Source organism: Aedes albopictus, chromosome 3 (assembly GCF_035046485.1).
Source record: "Aedes albopictus strain Foshan chromosome 3, AalbF5, whole genome shotgun sequence".
Lineage (NCBI taxonomy): Eukaryota > Metazoa > Arthropoda > Insecta > Diptera > Culicidae > Aedes > Aedes albopictus.
In genome coordinates this window covers 317,517,484-317,537,607 of record NC_085138.1, presented here as the reverse complement: position 1 = coordinate 317,537,607, position 20,124 = coordinate 317,517,484, and the positions used below count along the sequence as shown (strand labels likewise).

At 36.8% G+C, this 20,124-nt stretch overlaps 1 protein-coding gene and 2 long non-coding RNA genes across 3 annotated transcripts; all 3 read right to left on the bottom strand.

Moving 5' to 3' along the window:
* Positions 1 to 567: 567 nt before the first annotated feature.
* On the bottom strand, positions 568 to 1,789 carry LOC109413574 (speckle-type POZ protein). The gene has a single exon (XM_062859299.1). The coding sequence runs from the start codon at positions 1,606 to 1,608 to the stop codon at positions 640 to 642; it is 969 nt and encodes a 322-aa protein (XP_062715283.1). The 5' UTR covers positions 1,609 to 1,789; the 3' UTR covers positions 568 to 639.
* Positions 1,790 to 2,200: 411 nt separating this feature from the next.
* On the bottom strand, positions 2,201 to 4,642 carry LOC134284174 (uncharacterized). The gene is made up of 2 exons (XR_009995667.1): positions 2,423 to 4,642; positions 2,201 to 2,347 (listed from the first exon to the last, which is right to left on the bottom strand). It is a non-coding gene; the product is annotated as an uncharacterized LOC134284174 (long non-coding RNA).
* Positions 4,643 to 10,022: 5,380 nt separating this feature from the next.
* LOC134284175 (uncharacterized) lies at positions 10,023 to 19,968 on the bottom strand. The gene is made up of 2 exons (XR_009995668.1): positions 10,402 to 19,968; positions 10,023 to 10,338 (listed from the first exon to the last, which is right to left on the bottom strand). It is a non-coding gene; the product is annotated as an uncharacterized LOC134284175 (long non-coding RNA).
* Positions 19,969 to 20,124: the final 156 nt, after the last annotated feature.

The window sequence follows — 20,124 nt, the reverse complement described above, 5'->3', positions numbered from 1 at the left end:
CAGAACATCCTAGCCTATCATTTAGAAAGTTTCAGACAAACTTTTTCAACTTATGACTAAAATGCAAAAAAGTATGTTTTCCCATACAAAATCCCATACAAATTTCATTTCCAATGCGCGTGTAGACGCAACCGATCGTGCTCAAATTTTGCACTGATTCTCAGGAGCCGAAACGGAACCGAAAAAGCTTTGATCTAAGAAAACGGTTCCGATGACCAACACTAATGGTCATGCTGAACACCCATGCCTTTACAGCTGTGGCTATATGGGCCCCTGATTACGCCTTACCTTACCGGGTTACGCCATCAATGCCAAACTTCGGCGCCAGTATTCATTCCCACAGCGTGCGTCGGCTACAAGAATGAGATGATCATCATTCGTTTTTACGATGATTGCCATACGACTGATTCGTAATTCCAAAACACGATGTTGATAATTTGGACTGGATGGAGGGACAAATCAGTCGATTTTAGGATGGGGTTTTCTTTCAATGTAGCACGGCTTGCTTGATCCCAAATTCGCGTTCCTATTCAACCACCGGGAGCTTGAATAAAATAAAGGCAGATGTTGGTTATTCAAAGGTTGGATTTATTATTCTTGTGGAACATATTGTAAATAAGAAAAATCAGAAAAATACCGCTAATTTTCCTCGTTTTGTACCGAAAGTTTTGCAACCAGATCGAGCCAGTCCTTTGTGAGCATAGCCTCTTCAATATTTTTTGCCAAGAATGTTTTGGCTTGTGAAGCCAGCAGTTTGGTATTATGCCGATTCGCAAACGCCAGCATCTGCAATGCATTTTCTACCGACAGTTGTTCACATAGAGCCTGTTCGCAGACGATCTTGAGCCCGACCAGGTCGTATTTATCGGCTGCTCCCAGCAGCCGATCCGCCATCAGATGCACCTTAGGAGCTTTGTCCGTGTAAATGAAGTGGAGCATTTGTTCGACCACTTCGTAATCCAAATCGTCGATTTCTACACGGTTAGTCGAGCTTTCCTTCATGTCGGAATTGAACATGGCCCTGAATACGGAACTGTGAGCGACCAGAATGGCTTTGTGCACCTTAAACTTGTCTTTCCCACATACCAAAATGACATCCGTAAATTTTTGATCCTCCAGCAAAGAAAGCTTGTTCAGGTAGACGTCCGGTGGAATGAGCTGGGCTTTTGACGTATTACTAGTCTCCCCATTCTTAGGCAACGTAATTACCTTCATCTCGCCATATAGGACTATCCTATCATCTATTATCCACTTAGATTGAAAATCCGACGCAGTCATCGAGATCGTTTTATACGAACAATTCAATATCTGACGCTCCGTGAGCGTGATCTTTTCGCCATCCTCATTAATAATCCAAATCTCATATTCCCCACGAACATCATCCGCACAAACTACCTTCATAGATACCTTTATTCCGTATCTTTCCCTACTTATACATATATACCATGTTTGGGTTCTATCGTTCAAGTACATTGGAGGCGATTCCAGTAAATCAGGAAATGGATTCAGTTGAAAATGCGCATTTTCGATTGTCCAAGTGGCACTCAGTTCTACGACCTTATTCTTTGAGTTGACGCTGCAATGGTTGCTTCCAGTTGAAACGGACATTATACCGAAATGACACTTTTATTGGTTCTGGAGTAGTAGATCTTCCGGTATATCAGTGTTATTTCTTCGACCAAACTGAAAAACCTAGAAACTATTTTTATGTTAATAAACTTTATAGTGATTCGAGCAAGTTGTAAGCACTGATTTGAATTTCTTTCCCGTATGGGGCGATTCAAATATGACGTCCATCATTTTTCGGAAATTTTAGACCCCCCCTCCCCCCTCTGTCACGCTTTTTCGTATACCTTATACATGGAGTGTCACACTTTCTCAGATCCCCCCTCCCCCCTAAACTATGGACGTCATTTTTGAATGACCCCTATATAGTTTTCTTACATGAATTAGGTAAGCAAAATAAAATACACTCTGAAAAATCTTCACGTCCGATTTACGTGAAAACATAGGTAATTCTCGTCCACCATACTTTTCATGTAAAAGTTACATGAATTTCAGGTGGAGGAACTCACCGGTGAGAGATTCTCGGTTACATGATTTTCACGTGAAAATGACGTTATTGTTCAGGTAGCTCAAAAAGGTCTTTAACGCGATTTTTGTAATTCTTGTTTTAAAATGATAAACTTAATACACAATATTCATTTCCACTAATTTATTTCAAATTAAAGTTAAATTTATACAAAAACAATCAATCATCTGCATTGCACTAAGAAGTAGACCATTGTTGCTGGCTCGTAAACTGTAGCTGTGTTGCCGTTGTTCTCGCGATGAATATGAAAGTTTACTGAAAGAAATTAATAGAGCACATATAAAACTACAACTAAATGTATAGGCAAATTAATAATAATAAGAAACTTACTCGGATTTCCATAAAACAACAGTTTTCAGATAACAACAGCTGCCAATCCACTGCCTCGTCCACTGCCGCCATGTTGGTCACTCAGTATGAAACTTCACTCATATTTTTTTCAGACAGGAAAATCACGTCATTGTGACCTGAACTGAAGGTGAAACTGAACTGATCTCATGTAAGAATCACCGGAATCATGTGAAACAGACCGGAAGAAGCATAACCAGTAAGTACGTGATTTTTCACGTAACTTGGACGTGAATACTTTTTAGAGTGTAGGTAACAATTATGAAGCAATCGGTTCGGTCACGCTCATTGAAAACTACTCTAAAGTGAGTCACTTTGGTACAAAGTGCATCAGCTCATTTTAGAGTAAATTGAAGTTACTCACTTTTGAGTAACTGTAAGATTTCCCAAAATTAGTGTAGTTTTCAACTCACTTTCTTAAACTTCAATAAAAGCAAAAGTGAGTAAGTGCTACTCACTTTTTAATTTTTTTAGATGACATTTTATAGTATAGGGTAAGTGTACCAATTATGGCTATAGTACCATTTATTCGCCATAGTTGATTTTCACCCTTTAACGATATATATCAACAATAAAAAAAATGTGAACAACAGATCACGTTCACAAAAGATGGTTGCATTCATTTAAAGTCCACGTTTTGCTCAAATTATGGTAGAAATAAATCATTTTCTTTAAAATTTCGGCTTCCTTGCACCCTTTTTCGCCATAGTGTACCAATTATGGCTAATCCCATAAGAAATGCATGCAAATAGTGCGAAAAAGAACCGAAGTTAAAAAATGTAGCTATAACTGGGACAGGGTTCCTATCATTGGCACACGCCGTAATAAATACTTAAAGTAGTTTTGGCTCCGTTTTTATATTTTTCCTGTAAAGTATGGAAACTAAACTATCTTTTAACATATTGGTGACATTCGTTGGTCTTCTCGTTATTTTTGTACAAATAGTTTTCCTTAGGTAGTGCCATAATTGGTACAGGCACCCTAATTGGGTTTTTAAATTAAGAAAAATGTATTGATTTTTTGATTTTATACGAAAGAGCACCTTTTTCTGAACCACCATGATTTTTTTCAGATTTTTGGAACTTCATTTTGGTACCTAAAATCGCTTTCGAAGATATTTTTCGAAATCACCTTTTGACAGCTGGCCAACTCACTAAGGGCCAGAATCGCAATCTAGCGGAACAAAATTAATTACTCCAAAACGAAGCATTTCCGGCACATGGTATCTTCGACAAAGTTGCTTGACATCAGCAGGGGCATCTATTGCTAAGAACGTAGTAGTTCGCAAATCGTCCGCATAGGTGGCGCCACCATCTAACTTCTTTGTTTTACGTCCTAGAGACTTGGCGTCTTCGGCAAAGTTGTTCATTTTGGCAAAATAAACAACTCTTTCTCAGACGTCAAAATTCCACAGCCTACTGTTTTCGAGTTATTTTAAAAATAAAATACATTCAATGAAAAACCAGTTTTTTAAGCTTATTTTGACATTTTTACTAGAAACCATGTGAGTTTAATTTTTTTTCCCAATGCAAATATGTCAAACCAAACACATTCTTTGGAAATATATTCAATATTATCATTAAAAATTTGAAATTAAAATACAAATTGGAAAAAATAGTGGGAATTTCAAGCCTTAATATCTCACAAAGCGCAAAAAATCGCAACTTAAAATTTTCAGCAAATACGAAGCAATACTAGGTGAACATACTATCAAAAATTTGGAGAGGTATTTTTTGGTGTTTTTGAAATAATAGCTTTTTAGTATCACCATAAATATAAGTAGTGCCAGCGTGTAACTTTTTACTGTTACACATTAGAGAGTTTATGTCTTCGAGAAAGTTGTTCATTTTGACTAAATAAACAACTGTTTCTTAGACGTCAAAATTCTACGGCCTACTGTTTTCGAATTATTGTATATAAACTAGATTTTATTGATAAAATTTGTCAATAAAACACATTTTGATGCAATAGTATGAACTATTTTTTATTGTTTTAATTTTTACGATACATAGTAGGTCATGAAACTGTCAGTTTACTATTGTCAGCATGGCTCAAGGTAACTTTTAATTGTCAATTTCTTGATTTTGCTTTGGCTGACCAAGCCATGTGGGAAATTACACTGTTGAAAATGCTTTGACATCCATGTGCACAACAGAACATGTGCTCGATGAACAAATTGAGATTTGAAATTATGAAAAGAAATCCACGTACTCCGGTGAGACTCGAACTCACGACTCCCAATTCGCTAGACGGGCGCTTCTATTCCTTCAAGCTACGGAGTCACTCGACTATCTCCGTCGCCAGCAGGCCTAGAACTGAACTCGATTCCACAATCGCACATGGTTATCTTCTTTTCACAATCCAAACCCCCTTCGGATGGGATTAGATGAACATCTAACACATTGTCTGTTGTGCACATGTATGTCAAAGCGGGAGAGGAAGTTATTTTTAATTGTCGAGAGCTTCGGGCACTGCCTTCCAATCACTTATTGGTATGGCAATTAGTGTGCAGTCGGACTCTCGACGGGTCGGTCCTCGGCCGACCGAATACGGTAAGGGTGACCGTAGCACCTTACAAATGTCAATTTCTTGATTTTGCTTTGGCTGACCAAGCCATGTGGGAAATTACACTGTTGAAAATGCTTTGACATCCATGTGCACAACAGAACATGTGCTCGATGAACAAATTGAGATTTGAAATTATGAAAAGAAATCCACGTACTCCGGTGAGACTCGAACTCACGACTCCCAATTCGCTAGACGGGCGCTTCTATTCCTTCAAGCTACGGAGTCACTCGACTATCTCCGTCGCCAGCAGGCCTAGAACTGAACTCGATTCCACAATCGCACATGGTTATCTTCTTTTCACAATCCAAACCCCCTTCGGATGGGATTAGATGAACATCTAACACATTGTCTGTTGTGCACATGTATGTCAAAGCGGGAGAGGAAGTTATTTTTAATTGTCGAGAGCTTCGGGCACTGCCTTCCAATCACTTATTGGTATGGCAATTAGTGTGCAGTCGGACTCTCGACGGGTCGGTCCTCGGCCGACCGAATACGGTAAGGGTGACCGTAGCACCTTACAAATGTCAATTTCTTGATTTTGCTTTGGCTGACCAAGCCATGTGGGAAATTACACTGTTGAAAATGCTTTGACATCCATGTGCACAACAGAACATGTGCTCGATGAACAAATTGAGATTTGAAATTATGAAAAGAAATCCACGTACTCCGGTGAGACTCGAACTCACGACTCCCAATTCGCTAGACGGGCGCTTCTATTCCTTCAAGCTACGGAGTCACTCGACTATCTCCGTCGCCAGCAGGCCTAGAACTGAACTCGATTCCACAATCGCACATGGTTATCTTCTTTTCACAATCCAAACCCCCTTCGGATGGGATTAGATGAACATCTAACACATTGTCTGTTGTGCACATGTATGTCAAAGCGGGAGAGGAAGTTATTTTTAATTGTCGAGAGCTTCGGGCACTGCCTTCCAATCACTTATTGGTATGGCAATTAGTGTGCAGTCGGACTCTCGACGGGTCGGTCCTCGGCCGACCGAATACGGTAAGGGTGACCGTAGCACCTTACAAATGTCAATTTCTTGATTTTGCTTTGGCTGACCAAGCCATGTGGGAAATTACACTGTTGAAAATGCTTTGACATCCATGTGCACAACAGAACATGTGCTCGATGAACAAATTGAGATTTGAAATTATGAAAAGAAATCCACGTACTCCGGTGAGACTCGAACTCACGACTCCCAATTCGCTAGACGGGCGCTTCTATTCCTTCAAGCTACGGAGTCACTCGACTATCTCCGTCGCCAGCAGGCCTAGAACTGAACTCGATTCCACAATCGCACATGGTTATCTTCTTTTCACAATCCAAACCCCCTTCGGATGGGATTAGATGAACATCTAACACATTGTCTGTTGTGCACATGTATGTCAAAGCGGGAGAGGAAGTTATTTTTAATTGTCGAGAGCTTCGGGCACTGCCTTCCAATCACTTATTGGTATGGCAATTAGTGTGCAGTCGGACTCTCGACGGGTCGGTCCTCGGCCGACCGAATACGGTAAGGGTGACCGTAGCACCTTACAAATGTCAATTTCTTGATTTTGCTTTGGCTGACCAAGCCATGTGGGAAATTACACTGTTCGAGTCTCACCGGAGTACGTGGATTTCTTTTCATAATTTCAAATCTCAATTTGTTCATCGAGCACATGTTCTGTTGTGCACATGGATGTCAAAGCATTTTCAACAGTGTAATTTCCCACATGGCTTGGTCAGCCAAAGCAAAATCAAGAAATTGACATTTGTAAGGTGCTACGGTCACCCTTACCGTATTCGGTCGGCCGAGGACCGACCCGTCGAGAGTCCGACTGCACACTAATTGCCATACCAATAAGTGATTGGAAGGCAGTGCCCGAAGCTCTCGACAATTAAAAATAACTTCCTCTCCCGCTTTGACATACATGTGCACAACAGACAATGTGTTAGATGTTCATCTAATCCCATCCGAAGGGGGTTTGGATTGTGAAAAGAAGATAACCATGTGCGATTGTGGAATCGAGTTCAGTTCTAGGCCTGCTGGCGACGGAGATAGTCGAGTGACTCCGTAGCTTGAAGGAATAGAAGCGCCCGTCTAGCGAATTGGGAGTCGTGAGTTCGAGTCTCACCGGAGTACGTGGATTTCTTTTCATAATTTCAAATCTCAATTTGTTCATCGAGCACATGTTCTGTTGTGCACATGGATGTCAAAGCATTTTCAACAGTGTAATTTCCCACATGGCTTGGTCAGCCAAAGCAAAATCAAGAAATTGACATTTGTAAGGTGCTACGGTCACCCTTACCGTATTCGGTCGGCCGAGGACCGACCCGTCGAGAGTCCGACTGCACACTAATTGCCATACCAATAAGTGATTGGAAGGCAGTGCCCGAAGCTCTCGACAATTAAAAATAACTTCCTCTCCCGCTTTGACATACATGTGCACAACAGACAATGTGTTAGATGTTCATCTAATCCCATCCGAAGGGGGTTTGGATTGTGAAAAGAAGATAACCATGTGCGATTGTGGAATCGAGTTCAGTTCTAGGCCTGCTGGCGACGGAGATAGTCGAGTGACTCCGTAGCTTGAAGGAATAGAAGCGCCCGTCTAGCGAATTGGGAGTCGTGAGTTCGAGTCTCACCGGAGTACGTGGATTTCTTTTCATAATTTCAAATCTCAATTTGTTCATCGAGCACATGTTCTGTTGTGCACATGGATGTCAAAGCATTTTCAACAGTGTAATTTCCCACATGGCTTGGTCAGCCAAAGCAAAATCAAGAAATTGACATTTGTAAGGTGCTACGGTCACCCTTACCGTATTCGGTCGGCCGAGGACCGACCCGTCGAGAGTCCGACTGCACACTAATTGCCATACCAATAAGTGATTGGAAGGCAGTGCCCGAAGCTCTCGACAATTAAAAATAACTTCCTCTCCCGCTTTGACATACATGTGCACAACAGACAATGTGTTAGATGTTCATCTAATCCCATCCGAAGGGGGTTTGGATTGTGAAAAGAAGATAACCATGTGCGATTGTGGAATCGAGTTCAGTTCTAGGCCTGCTGGCGACGGAGATAGTCGAGTGACTCCGTAGCTTGAAGGAATAGAAGCGCCCGTCTAGCGAATTGGGAGTCGTGAGTTCGAGTCTCACCGGAGTACGTGGATTTCTTTTCATAATTTCAAATCTCAATTTGTTCATCGAGCACATGTTCTGTTGTGCACATGGATGTCAAAGCATTTTCAACAGTGTAATTTCCCACATGGCTTGGTCAGCCAAAGCAAAATCAAGAAATTGACATTTGTAAGGTGCTACGGTCACCCTTACCGTATTCGGTCGGCCGAGGACCGACCCGTCGAGAGTCCGACTGCACACTAATTGCCATACCAATAAGTGATTGGAAGGCAGTGCCCGAAGCTCTCGACAATTAAAAATAACTTCCTCTCCCGCTTTGACATACATGTGCACAACAGACAATGTGTTAGATGTTCATCTAATCCCATCCGAAGGGGGTTTGGATTGTGAAAAGAAGATAACCATGTGCGATTGTGGAATCGAGTTCAGTTCTAGGCCTGCTGGCGACGGAGATAGTCGAGTGACTCCGTAGCTTGAAGGAATAGAAGCGCCCGTCTAGCGAATTGGGAGTCGTGAGTTCGAGTCTCACCGGAGTACGTGGATTTCTTTTCATAATTTCAAATCTCAATTTGTTCATCGAGCACATGTTCTGTTGTGCACATGGATGTCAAAGCATTTTCAACAGTGTAACTTTTAATTTTTTGCATGTTATTTTCCAAATGTTTTAAGCTTAACCTTTTTTGTCAATCATTTTAAATTTTAGAGCGCGAAATATTTTGCTGAGAGCTCGTGGATTTGTTCCTGGATGGAAAGGACGTTGATCAATCTCTAAAGATTGTGAAACTGGAGCTCCACGAAACTGACATTTTCATGACCTACTATGTATCGTAAAATCAAAAACAATAAAAATAGTTCATACTATTGCATCAAAATGTGTTTTATTGACAAATTTTATCAATAAAATCTAGTTAATATACAATAACTCGAAAACAGTAGGCCGTGGAATTTTGACGTCTAAGAAACAGTTGTTCATTTAGTCACAAAGAACAACTTTCTCGAAGACATAATATCTCTAATGTGTAACAGTAAAAAGTTACATGCTGGCACTACCTATATTTATGGTGTTACTAAAAAGCTATTATCTCAAAAACACCAAAAAATACCTCTCCAAATTTTTGACAGTATGTTCACCTAGTATTGCTTCGTATTTGCTGAAAATTTTAAGTTGCGATTTTTTGCGCTTTGTGAGATATTAAGGTTCAAAATTCACACTATTTTTTTCAATTTGTCTTTAATTTCAAATTTTTAATGATAATATTGAATATATTTCCACAGAATGTGTTTGGTTTGACATATTTGCATTGGGAAAAAATTTAAACTCACATGGTTTCTAGTAAAAATGTCAAAATAAGCTTAAAAAACTGGTTTTTCATTGAATGTATTTTATTTTTAAAATAACTCGAAAACAGTAGGCTGTGGAATTTTGACGTCTGAGAAAGAGTTGTTTATTTTGCCAAAATGAACAACTTTGCCGAAGACGCCAAGTCTCTAGAACGTAAAACAAAGAAGTTAGATGGTGGCGCCACCTATGCGGACGAGTTGCGAACTACTACGTTCTTATCAATAGATGCCCCTGCTGATGTCAAGCAACTTTGTCGAAGATACCATGTGTCGGAAATGCTTCGTTTTGGAGTAATTAATTTTGTTCCGCTAGATTGCGATTCTGGCCCTTAGTGCAACTGCTTGACTGCTCCGCCCAGTACAAAATGCGACGAGGGGTGATTCGACAAATCGCTCCCATACAAACTTCAAACTGATTTTTAAATAGGTTCCTGGGCACCAAAATTCATGAAAATTTGGATTTCGGCTCAGTTTTGCATGCAGATTCTTAATATGGAATTATCTCAACACCGCTAAAGAAGCCAATTGATTCTAAAACAAAAAGCAAGTCAATAACATTAATTATTTATTTATTTCTCCATTGCATAAATGTTAACAGTTTTAAAATTGAAAAAATAATAATAAAATAGCTAAATCTTCGCCTTGGTCCACTTGACTGTCTGGACCTCGGTCTGATTCCATCCCGACTTTGATTTTTGGTGGTTCCAGCGCATATTGGCCAAAGCAGATTCTTTGAAAGGAGACACCACGGCGACCGGGACGGGGACACACACAGGGTGTCTTTCGGGGCTCATTAATTTGGCTTGTTCGTCTTCGACATGTTTTTTCGTCACATGGACACGGTCTTCCATTTCGGACAATTTCCTGAAAAATATAAACATCGGTACAATTATATTTTATTCCACAGTTTTGTCGATCTAAACTTACCGGATTCATTTTCTTCAACACTTTTCCGCATGAAAACTACCTTAAAAATATAGATTTTTCAATAATAATCGTTAAGTCCGGACCGAGGTCCAGACTTCGCATGTTTTTCGTAAGTTTTCGGCGGTTGAAACTGAGTTCTTTTCTGATGCCGATACTCAAAAGTGAGTAAAGCACTAATTTTCCTATAAGAGAGTAGTTAATAACTCACTTTGACAAATGCATGTTACTCACCTTTGACAGATTTAGCAAAAGTTTGAAAGTGAGTATAATTTACTCATTTGAGAGTAGTTTTCAACGAGCGTGTAGATAAATGGAAAGAAAACCAAACGAGTGCGAGGTTTATGCCAGAGAAGTTGTTTATAAATAAAAATAAACAACTTCTCTGGTTTATGCCTGGTTTAGACTGTTCAATTCAAACGAACATCTGACTTGAAAACTTCTCAAGCATGTTCAATACAATGGAATGACGTGTTAAGACTGAAAAAATGACTTGGGTGTCCACTTGCATGCTCTTGAATGCATCTCACTTGAAACAGATGTTTACATTGTTCAACTCGTGCGGTGCGTAAGCAAACTGAATTGAATTAATCTAGCTTGACAGATGACTTGATTCGAAGACGGTTAATAACAAGACAGACATCTACCCTCTTGCTCCATATACTCTGAGAACTTCAAGCACACTAGCACCGCGAACGCCTCCCGGGAACAACATAATTAATAAGTGTGTGTGAGATGCTGCAGCTTCCGTGTACGTATTTGCATGTACACGCACACAATCATGTTCCTGTGAATCGTTGAGGGCGTTTCAACCTTGTCGCCTGCGATAGGGTGGGAGCTGTCTGTCCTGTTATTAGCCGTCTTCGCTTGAATTCAACTCACATGAATCGCGGGTTTTGACGGGGCAAGTGGGATGATTTCGCAAGGGGTTTCAAACTAAATTGGGGATCACGAAGGTGATGATTTTGTTTGCGGTTTTCTGTGGGAAAGTGAAGGAGGGAAGATTTTTTGCTTTTTTTTCACTCATACTCCCATAAGAAACCCCGTAGGAAGAAAGAGTGTTTCCCGGCTCATCAACCTTCGTAGTCCCCAATTGATTACTTGTCACTACTGAAAAAAAAAATACTCTGATTACTGTGATTACTATGATTACTTATTGATTACAAAAATTACTATTGATTACTCAAGATTATTACTGATTACTTCTGATTACCCACGCTATGTCTGAACTAGCAGAATATAAAAATTGTGTGTACATCGGGTTTCTTTCCACAGAATGTCGGAATTTATGCCATACAGTGATAGACATTCGTTTAGTCGAGGCTAAAAAAAATTCAAAAAAGTGCCAGGAAACTCATACAAAAGATTTTATGATAAAACTTTTTTATCGTAGTGATAGAATATCTAGTACTGTTTTATAAAAATGTAATACCTCACACTTACATATACACTGAAACTAAAATGAGGGTGAAAACCCTTCAAATGTCATTTTTGCCGAGACATTCGTTTAGCCGAATTGTATACAATTGATATATCAAATTTCGAAACATATCCAACAAAGTCGTTTTGTATGGTGATCTGCATTATAGATCGACTTGTAAATCATGAATTAGATCGTTTTTGGAAGTGTTGCCATATTAATTTTGCATGCATCTCATATAAATATGTCATAATAATTTAAATGTTTCTCAATTGAGATTTGATGTAGTTATTTTTATCGGAAGTGTTTCAAAAGAAGCTAATGAAAGTTTCATGATCAAAGCAGGTTGAAATTTTGCGAAAAACAACGTTTTAACAGAAAAAAATAACACAAACCATCAAAAAATCACGTATTTAAGTATTGTTTTGATGAAATATGATGGTTTCACTTGCTTAAATCACAGCGTTTACTACTATTACGTCTTCTAATAGCTCCCAATATCTTCTAGACTGTATTCTGGCAGAAATAATATACATTGGACGACTCATATTTCGAGAAATGGCACCGAAAGTATTTAAATTTCTAGCATGAACTACTTGTTTCATTATTTAGACATTCTTTTCAAATAAATCATGTTAAAAATGAATGTGGTTCACAACTAAGACTCATTTATAATATATTTCTTCAGATTGAATGAAATAAGCCAATTATTTAACCAAATCTTGCATTTTTGTAGGAGCATCTGCTTTTGAATAAACAGGGTACACAAAATCTGAGACTTCTTGCAGTTCTTTCCCTGATAAAAAGTATCATAAAAATACGATAAATTTTATTGTTACAACACCATTTTTTCGAAAAATATTCACCATTAAACGCATTGTAATTTACACGGCAAACTCACCATCACCCCTATTGTTCTATACCATTCGGCGAATGGTAAATGGCTTTTTTACAATAAAAAATGGTGGTCGTTATGTAAATATCTTAACCATAAAATTTTGAGAAAATTTTCATACACTTTTTCGCGAAAAACAATAGAATGTATTGTGTTTTTATGAGACATTTTTAGGGCAATTTTCAAAAAATAACAATATATCTTAATGTTTTTTCATTGTTCTTACAATACAAATACAATTAATTGAATGGCGTCAAATGAATCGTTGTTACAATAAAAATACAATAATATTTGTTGTATATAATATTAGGTCGTATGATCCATACCATAAATCGTTCACAATTCATGTGGCCATTAGTATCTGTAAATGCTGGAGAAAAATGTTACCGAGAAATATGAATTCTTTGGTTTTTCAAAGGCGAAATCTGTTAACAACAAATATTATTGCATGTTTATTTTAACATCGGTTCAATTGACCCCATTAAACTAATTGTATTTGTATTGTTATCAATGGTAGTTTACTATTTACTAGATTCCTTTAATTTATTGGAAAACATTAGAAAAATCATTGTTCATCTTTTTCTTGTCGTAACATCCTCATTTGGCTAAACCTGCTTTTCAGCTAGTTTTCTATGAGTACTTCCTCAGTTATTCATTGAGATCTTCCTCTGCCAACACGGCTTGACGTCTGTCAGTCGTTGAAGTTTTAGCGAATAACATTCGATAACCGAAACATCTACTGTACTCAAATTTAAAACGAAAACTATAAAAAAAATATGTCAATTGATTTTGTATTTGATTATACAAACATTATCCAAGTAACAATAATATTTATTGTTATTTATTTGCTACGAATTGTTTTTAAGTGTAATTGAGAAATAAACTCTTTTTTTAATAAAAAGTCCATGAGAACTTTGCATGCACTTTTGCAACTATATAAAAACAACTTAAATTATTTTTTACTGATAGTAACTTTAAATTATTATAGAACTATTGAAAAACAATCGAATCAATTAGTTACTAATAAAGCTAATGTTCACTTATTGTACGAACTATATGGGCTTGCTTTCTATTGTAAAAAGTAACAATATATCTACTATGTGTTTTATTGTGAACAATAAAACCAGTCATATGTTAATAATATTTACCATGTAATGAATGGTAATTTTTTATCCGGGAACCCTAATCCCACCTAATGTATCTGACAGGAGCCAACATCTATCGTGTATCCACAATGGAATCCTTTGTGGATACACAAATGTTTACATACAACATGTTGGATTCTAAAAGATGGCGTCCTCGCACCCTAGTGAGCAGAATATAAAAATTGAGTGTACATCGGGTTTCCTTCCACAGAATGTCGGAATTTATGCCATATTGTCATATGCAGAAACTTTTAAAATATTTCATCGGTGAAATTTTGATATTTTCATCTTTTTAACGGTTTTTCATACAAATTTACATGAATTTTCGTTTTCGGCCAATTTCTTCAAAAAATGTATGGAAAAATTTTCACCGATAGAATATTTCGAAACCATCTGAAATGATCTCAAATGAAAATATAGCTTGAATACTGATTTTTGGTCACCGACGAACCGACGTCACAGTGGTGCTTCCAAACTGTCAGTTCAGTGGTGTTCAAAACAGATTACCTATCATATATGATTATCATATGATTACTCATGATTACTTTGTTTGGTTATACCGTTGATTACCTACAGTCTGGTCTTTTTTACGCGGTTTTCATTTAGGCGGCCACGTAAATGAAAACCCCACACAAAAAAAAATAATCGTCTTATTTTTGCATGATTCGTCGAGAAATGGTGAAACTTTTTTTCACGCGGTTTTTTGAATTTTGAACTGAGTTTTTTTACGCAGTACGTATCCCCAGCGTAAAAAAACCTGACTGTATTTGATTACATTTGATTACCATTAATTACATTTGGTTACCCTTGATTACATCTGATTACCATTGATTACCTCGGATTATTAAAGAGACGAGCCAGCCAAGGGCTGAAAGTCTCTTAAATAAAAACAAATCAATCAATCAATCGGATTATTAATGATTACTTTTGATTACCCCATGATTACTTGTGATTACTCAAGATTACTCAGTTTAATAATGATTACTTCTGATTACCATGATTACGTGTGATTACTTTAATTACTTATTGATAACCAGGATTACTATTTATTACTTAAGATTACTACTGATTACTCAGTTTACCTATGATTATCATATGATTACAACTAATTACTCATGATTACTTTGTTTGGTTATACATACCGTTGATTACCTAGTTGATTGCATTTGATTACCATTGATTACATCTGATTATTATTGATTACATCTGATTACCATTGATTACTTCGGATTACTAATGATTACTTCAGATTACTTGTGATTACCTGATTACTCAGAGAAATCTAAAATAATCATTGATTACATGTCTTTAAAAAAAACTTGTTGGAAACCCCTTGTGATTTCGTTTGATTTGACTGCAGAAGTTCAACATGTTCAACTTTCGTTCAAGTCAAGTGTGTTGCTCAGGTGAGATGAATGCGACACTGATTTTTCATTTCGGCCTTACTGAGATTTTTTGGTTATGGGTAGTACGGAGATCGCAAGAAATTTCTTGGCCTATCTCGATGCATGGGAAATTCAGGCAAGCAATCGCTCAAGAAATGAGAAAGCGTTGCTTTATTCCGGTTCCTAGTACGGAGCTGAAACGAAACGTCAAATCAAATGGGGCTTGCTGTGTTAAATTTCTTGACCATTCCGGTCACTGAAAATTAATGCACTGAACGAAAATTACTTGAGCGATTCCGTTTGAGGTCCATACCTAGCATTAAAATGCGAAGAAGACGACTACATGTTGCTATAGAAACAAAAAGAATAATGATTTTGTTTGTTTTGATCAAGTTATTAGCGAAAGAGAGAGTCGACGATAAGAAATTGATCAAGTCAGTTAGGCCTTTGTGAAAAATCACTATCGAATGGTGGTGTTTACACGTTCAATTCGCGTTCAATTTGACAGTTTCCATTGACTTGAATCAATAAGGCAATCTAGCGTTCATCACCCTTCTCTCTCAAGCAGTCACACAGGATAGCAATTTTTTGTTTAATATTCATATTTTCATAGGGAAACGTTTCCGTATGAAAACAAACCTCTCCTCGGGAGCGGAACAGAGAAAGGTGATCAAACGTCAGATAGCCTTATTGGCGATCAAATGTGAGGTTAGGTAACGCAAAATTTTCAACTTTGGAAGCAAAAATAACATATGTCTTGTCAATACATTGCATGAAAGTTATGAGAATCCGTAATAATTTCACTTTTCTTCCATTTATATCATTATTAATTCAGTCTAGGGTTCGTAATTCACTGTTTTAGAAAAACGCCACCTGCACAATTTAGCTTTGCGTTTGATCGTCAATAACGAAGACGGCTAAATGGTAGAACGTCTTCGCTTATAAGTCACTTCCACCGTCTAAACCAGGCATTACTCCCGAACGATGGTGGGTAGCAAACACGGACGATTACAAATTATAGACAATATAGATTCCATAGACTCACGGAGGCGTAGACAACTGTAGCCAAACGTGTAGTCAAAAGAGCATGACGTCTCACGATTTCAATAACTATAATGGACTACGTGACGTCATATTTGCTCGGTAAATTCACGATAAAACACACTTTAATCGTATTGCTCAACCATATCTCCGCGAGTCTATGGAATCTATAGTGTCTATATAACAAATGATTATCCATAGGGTGGGTAATCAAAATTTGAACCAAATAGGAGGCAATCAGTGAAGTACTAGATTGAAAGTAGTGAGCTGGATTTTTGTATGGTGAGATGATCGATTCTCCATTTCTGCAATGAAATGGTGCAAACAGCGTGGGTTATATGATTTCTTGTCTAATTTGATGCTGTTTGACCAAAAACTTGGGTAACTGTGTTGTTGAAGTTGCAAGAAATAAATAATACAACAACACAGTTATCCAAACTTTTGCTCAATCAGCATCAAATTAGGCAAGTAATCATATAACCCACGCTGTTTGCACCATTTCATTGCAGAAATGGAGAATCGATCATCTCACCATACAAAAATCTAGCTCACTACTTTCAATCTAGTACTTCACTGATTGCCTCCTATTCCGGCTTTCTGAAGCAGTGCAAATGGAAACAATTTACTACGGAGGAATTCCACGGAGTCATGTCAGTCGATCCTGAGCGACCATTTCAAAAATATCTGAAACTTTGCACAGTTTTTCAGTTCCATCTAAACCGCCATTTTTCGATATTAAACCTTCATATTCACTCACGACTAACTTTTCAAAAGGGTGTGTGCGAAAACAGTTCAAAAATATTCTAAAAGCTGTACAGCAAAAACGGATTGTTCGATTGTTATGAATTTTTCAGCAAAGTTAGATAACTAAATGATGATTCCTTAGAAAATATACACTGTAAAAAATTTCTTTTTTTACTTCAAAAAAATATGATCTTTGTCACAAAAACTCAAATATCTCAAAACCCTATCTTTTTACCAACGACAATTTTTTAGGGGAAATGGCCCATTATATCAGCTATCTACCATAAAATTTTGGTGATGGTAAACTGATAAACAAAAAAGTTATGACATTTCAAACATTTCACAATTTTTAGATTTAGTTACAAAAAAAAAAATTTTTTCTGTGTAAACTATTTCGAGAATTATATTTTGATGCTGATTTTATTGTCAAGGCTACCACCTGAATTAAACAAGTTGTTTTCAAGATATTTTTGTTTGATTATTCATAATTACTATAGTATCTATTTGAAACTTAGACGCGATCCAGTGTTGTGATCAAAAATATTGAGAGTGTCATACTTTTTATTGTACGTGACTGGCGAAAAAATCCCTTGATAGTGTTGAAAAGCTGTTGATTATAAGAAAAATGGAATTAAACTTATTTTTAAGACAAAAGCTGTATAATAAAAGTTTTACATACGCGTATACGTCTAGTTTATCTGCAAAAAAAAATTACCTCTTAGAGAACAGACTTTATGATCGGAAGAATGCGAGTAATTTCAACAACAACAAATGCATGAGAGGTACATACCATAGACAAACAGACGAAACGCCTAGGACACTTTTCGTGAAAATCCATCGCCCAGTTCACACTACCACCACCTGGTGGAAATGTTTCACGAAACACTGCGTTGTGCAATATCGTCATCAGAAGGCGCTAGTGTGAAACGTCAAACGCACGATGGGCGCTCTTCTGGATATGAAAGCCACAGCCAAGATTCAAAATGATCGTTAAATGCGTGGTCAATGGAAATTTCGTCAGTGTTACGTTTGTGTGTCTGTATACATACCATGACAATGCTCACGAAAAAACAAAGAAATACTACCGCTATGGATATTAAAAATTTAATAGTAAATTTTTTCTTCAGCCAAGCAAACAACACCAAACTAGTCAGTTAAAACTAATAAGTGATTGTGTTTATTATAATCTAACGAACAACATGAGCAGTCGCTTCAACATCTATACCCATTTCAATATTTTTAACGTTGCAAAACACGCTTTCAACATTCATCTTGAAGAAGAGGGAAAACACTTGTCCTCAAATGTAACAGCAAATTAATGAATAAACGACTAATGCGCGGAGAGCGTGATAGAATCGGAACATTACTGTACATATAATATACATAATACATAATTAAAACAGCTTGTTTTACTCACGCAAGGCCATTAACAAAAAAATCAGCATCAAGCTGCGATTTCCGGCCGAAATAATTTACACTAAAAAAAATTTATAACTAAATGTGAAAATTATGAAATGTTTTAATTATCATAACTTTTTTGTTTATTAGTTTATCATCACCAAATTTTTATGGTAAATTTTTAATACAATGGACCGTTTTCCCTAAAAAATTACGTTGGTAAAAAGATAGGATTTGAGATATTTGAGATATTTGAGTTTTTGTGACAAAAATGATATTTTTTAATGTTAAAAAGATTTTTTTTTCACAGTGTATATTTTCTTATGAATCACCATTTAGTTATCTAACTTTGCTGAACAATAAAATCAGCATCAAACTGCGATTTCTGACCGAAATAATTTACACAGAAAAAATATTTACCAAATGTGAAAATTGTGAAATTTTTGAAATGTTATAACTTTTTTGTTTATTAGTTTACCATCACCAAATTTTTATGGTAGATTGCTAATATAATGGACCGTCTTCGCTAAAAAAATTACGTTGGTAAAAAGATAGGGTTTTGAGTTATTTGAGTTTTTGTGGCAAAAAATATATTTTTTCATGTTAAAAGAGATTTTTTTTCACAGTCTATATTTTCTTAGGAATCATCATTTAGTTATCTAACTTTGCTGAAAAATTCATAACAATCGAACGAACCATTTTGGCTGTGCAGTTTTTTGAATATTTTTGAACCATTTTCACATACACCCTTTTGAAAAGTTAGTCGTGATTCAAAATAAAAATTTGATATCGAAAAATGGTGATTTAGATGGAACTGAAATACTGTGCAAAGTTTCAGTTCAATAGAAAATCTTGAATTAAAAAATTTCCTTAATTTTGATGCTGTTGCTTGGAATCGCTCTACGGCAAAATCGTATGCACATGAAAGCCACAGGTATAAGCTTTCTGTTAAATGGTAAAAAGTATGTATTTGCACCGAATTTCATTGAAATATTTTATTTTTCATCAACAATGATTTTAATCTTAATTTGAACCATCGTAATTATAATTTTAACCAATTTTAATCTTAATTTGAACTACTGGCAGCAGCAGCTCGAACATCTCACAAAACAGCCAATGGGGCACGTTCGGTGTAGTACTAGATTTGTAGTAATGAGCTGAATTTTAGTATGGTGAGAAGGTCAATAGGAGGCAATCAGTGAAGTACTAGATTGAAAGTAGTGAGCTGGATTTTTGTATGGCGAGATGATCATTTCTCCATTTCTGCAATGAAATGGTGCAAACAGCGTGGGTTATATGATTTATTGTCTAATTTGATGCTATTTGAGCAAAAGTTTGAATAACTGTGTTGTTGTTTTATTTTTTCTTGCAACTTCAACAACACAGTTATCCAAACTTTTGCTCAAACAGCATCAAATTAGTCAAGAAATCATATAACCCACGCTGTTTGCACCATTTCATTGCAGAAATGGAGAATTGATCATCTCGCCATACAAAAATCCAGCTCACTACTTTCAATCTAGTACTTCACTGATTGCCTCCTATAGGACGCAATCAGTAAAGTACTAGATTGAAAGTAGTGAGCTGAATTTTTGTATGGTGAGATGATCAGTTCTCCATTTCTGCAATGAAATGGTGCAAACAACGTGGGTTATATGGTTTCTTGCCTAATTTGATGCTGTTTTAGCAAAAGTTTGG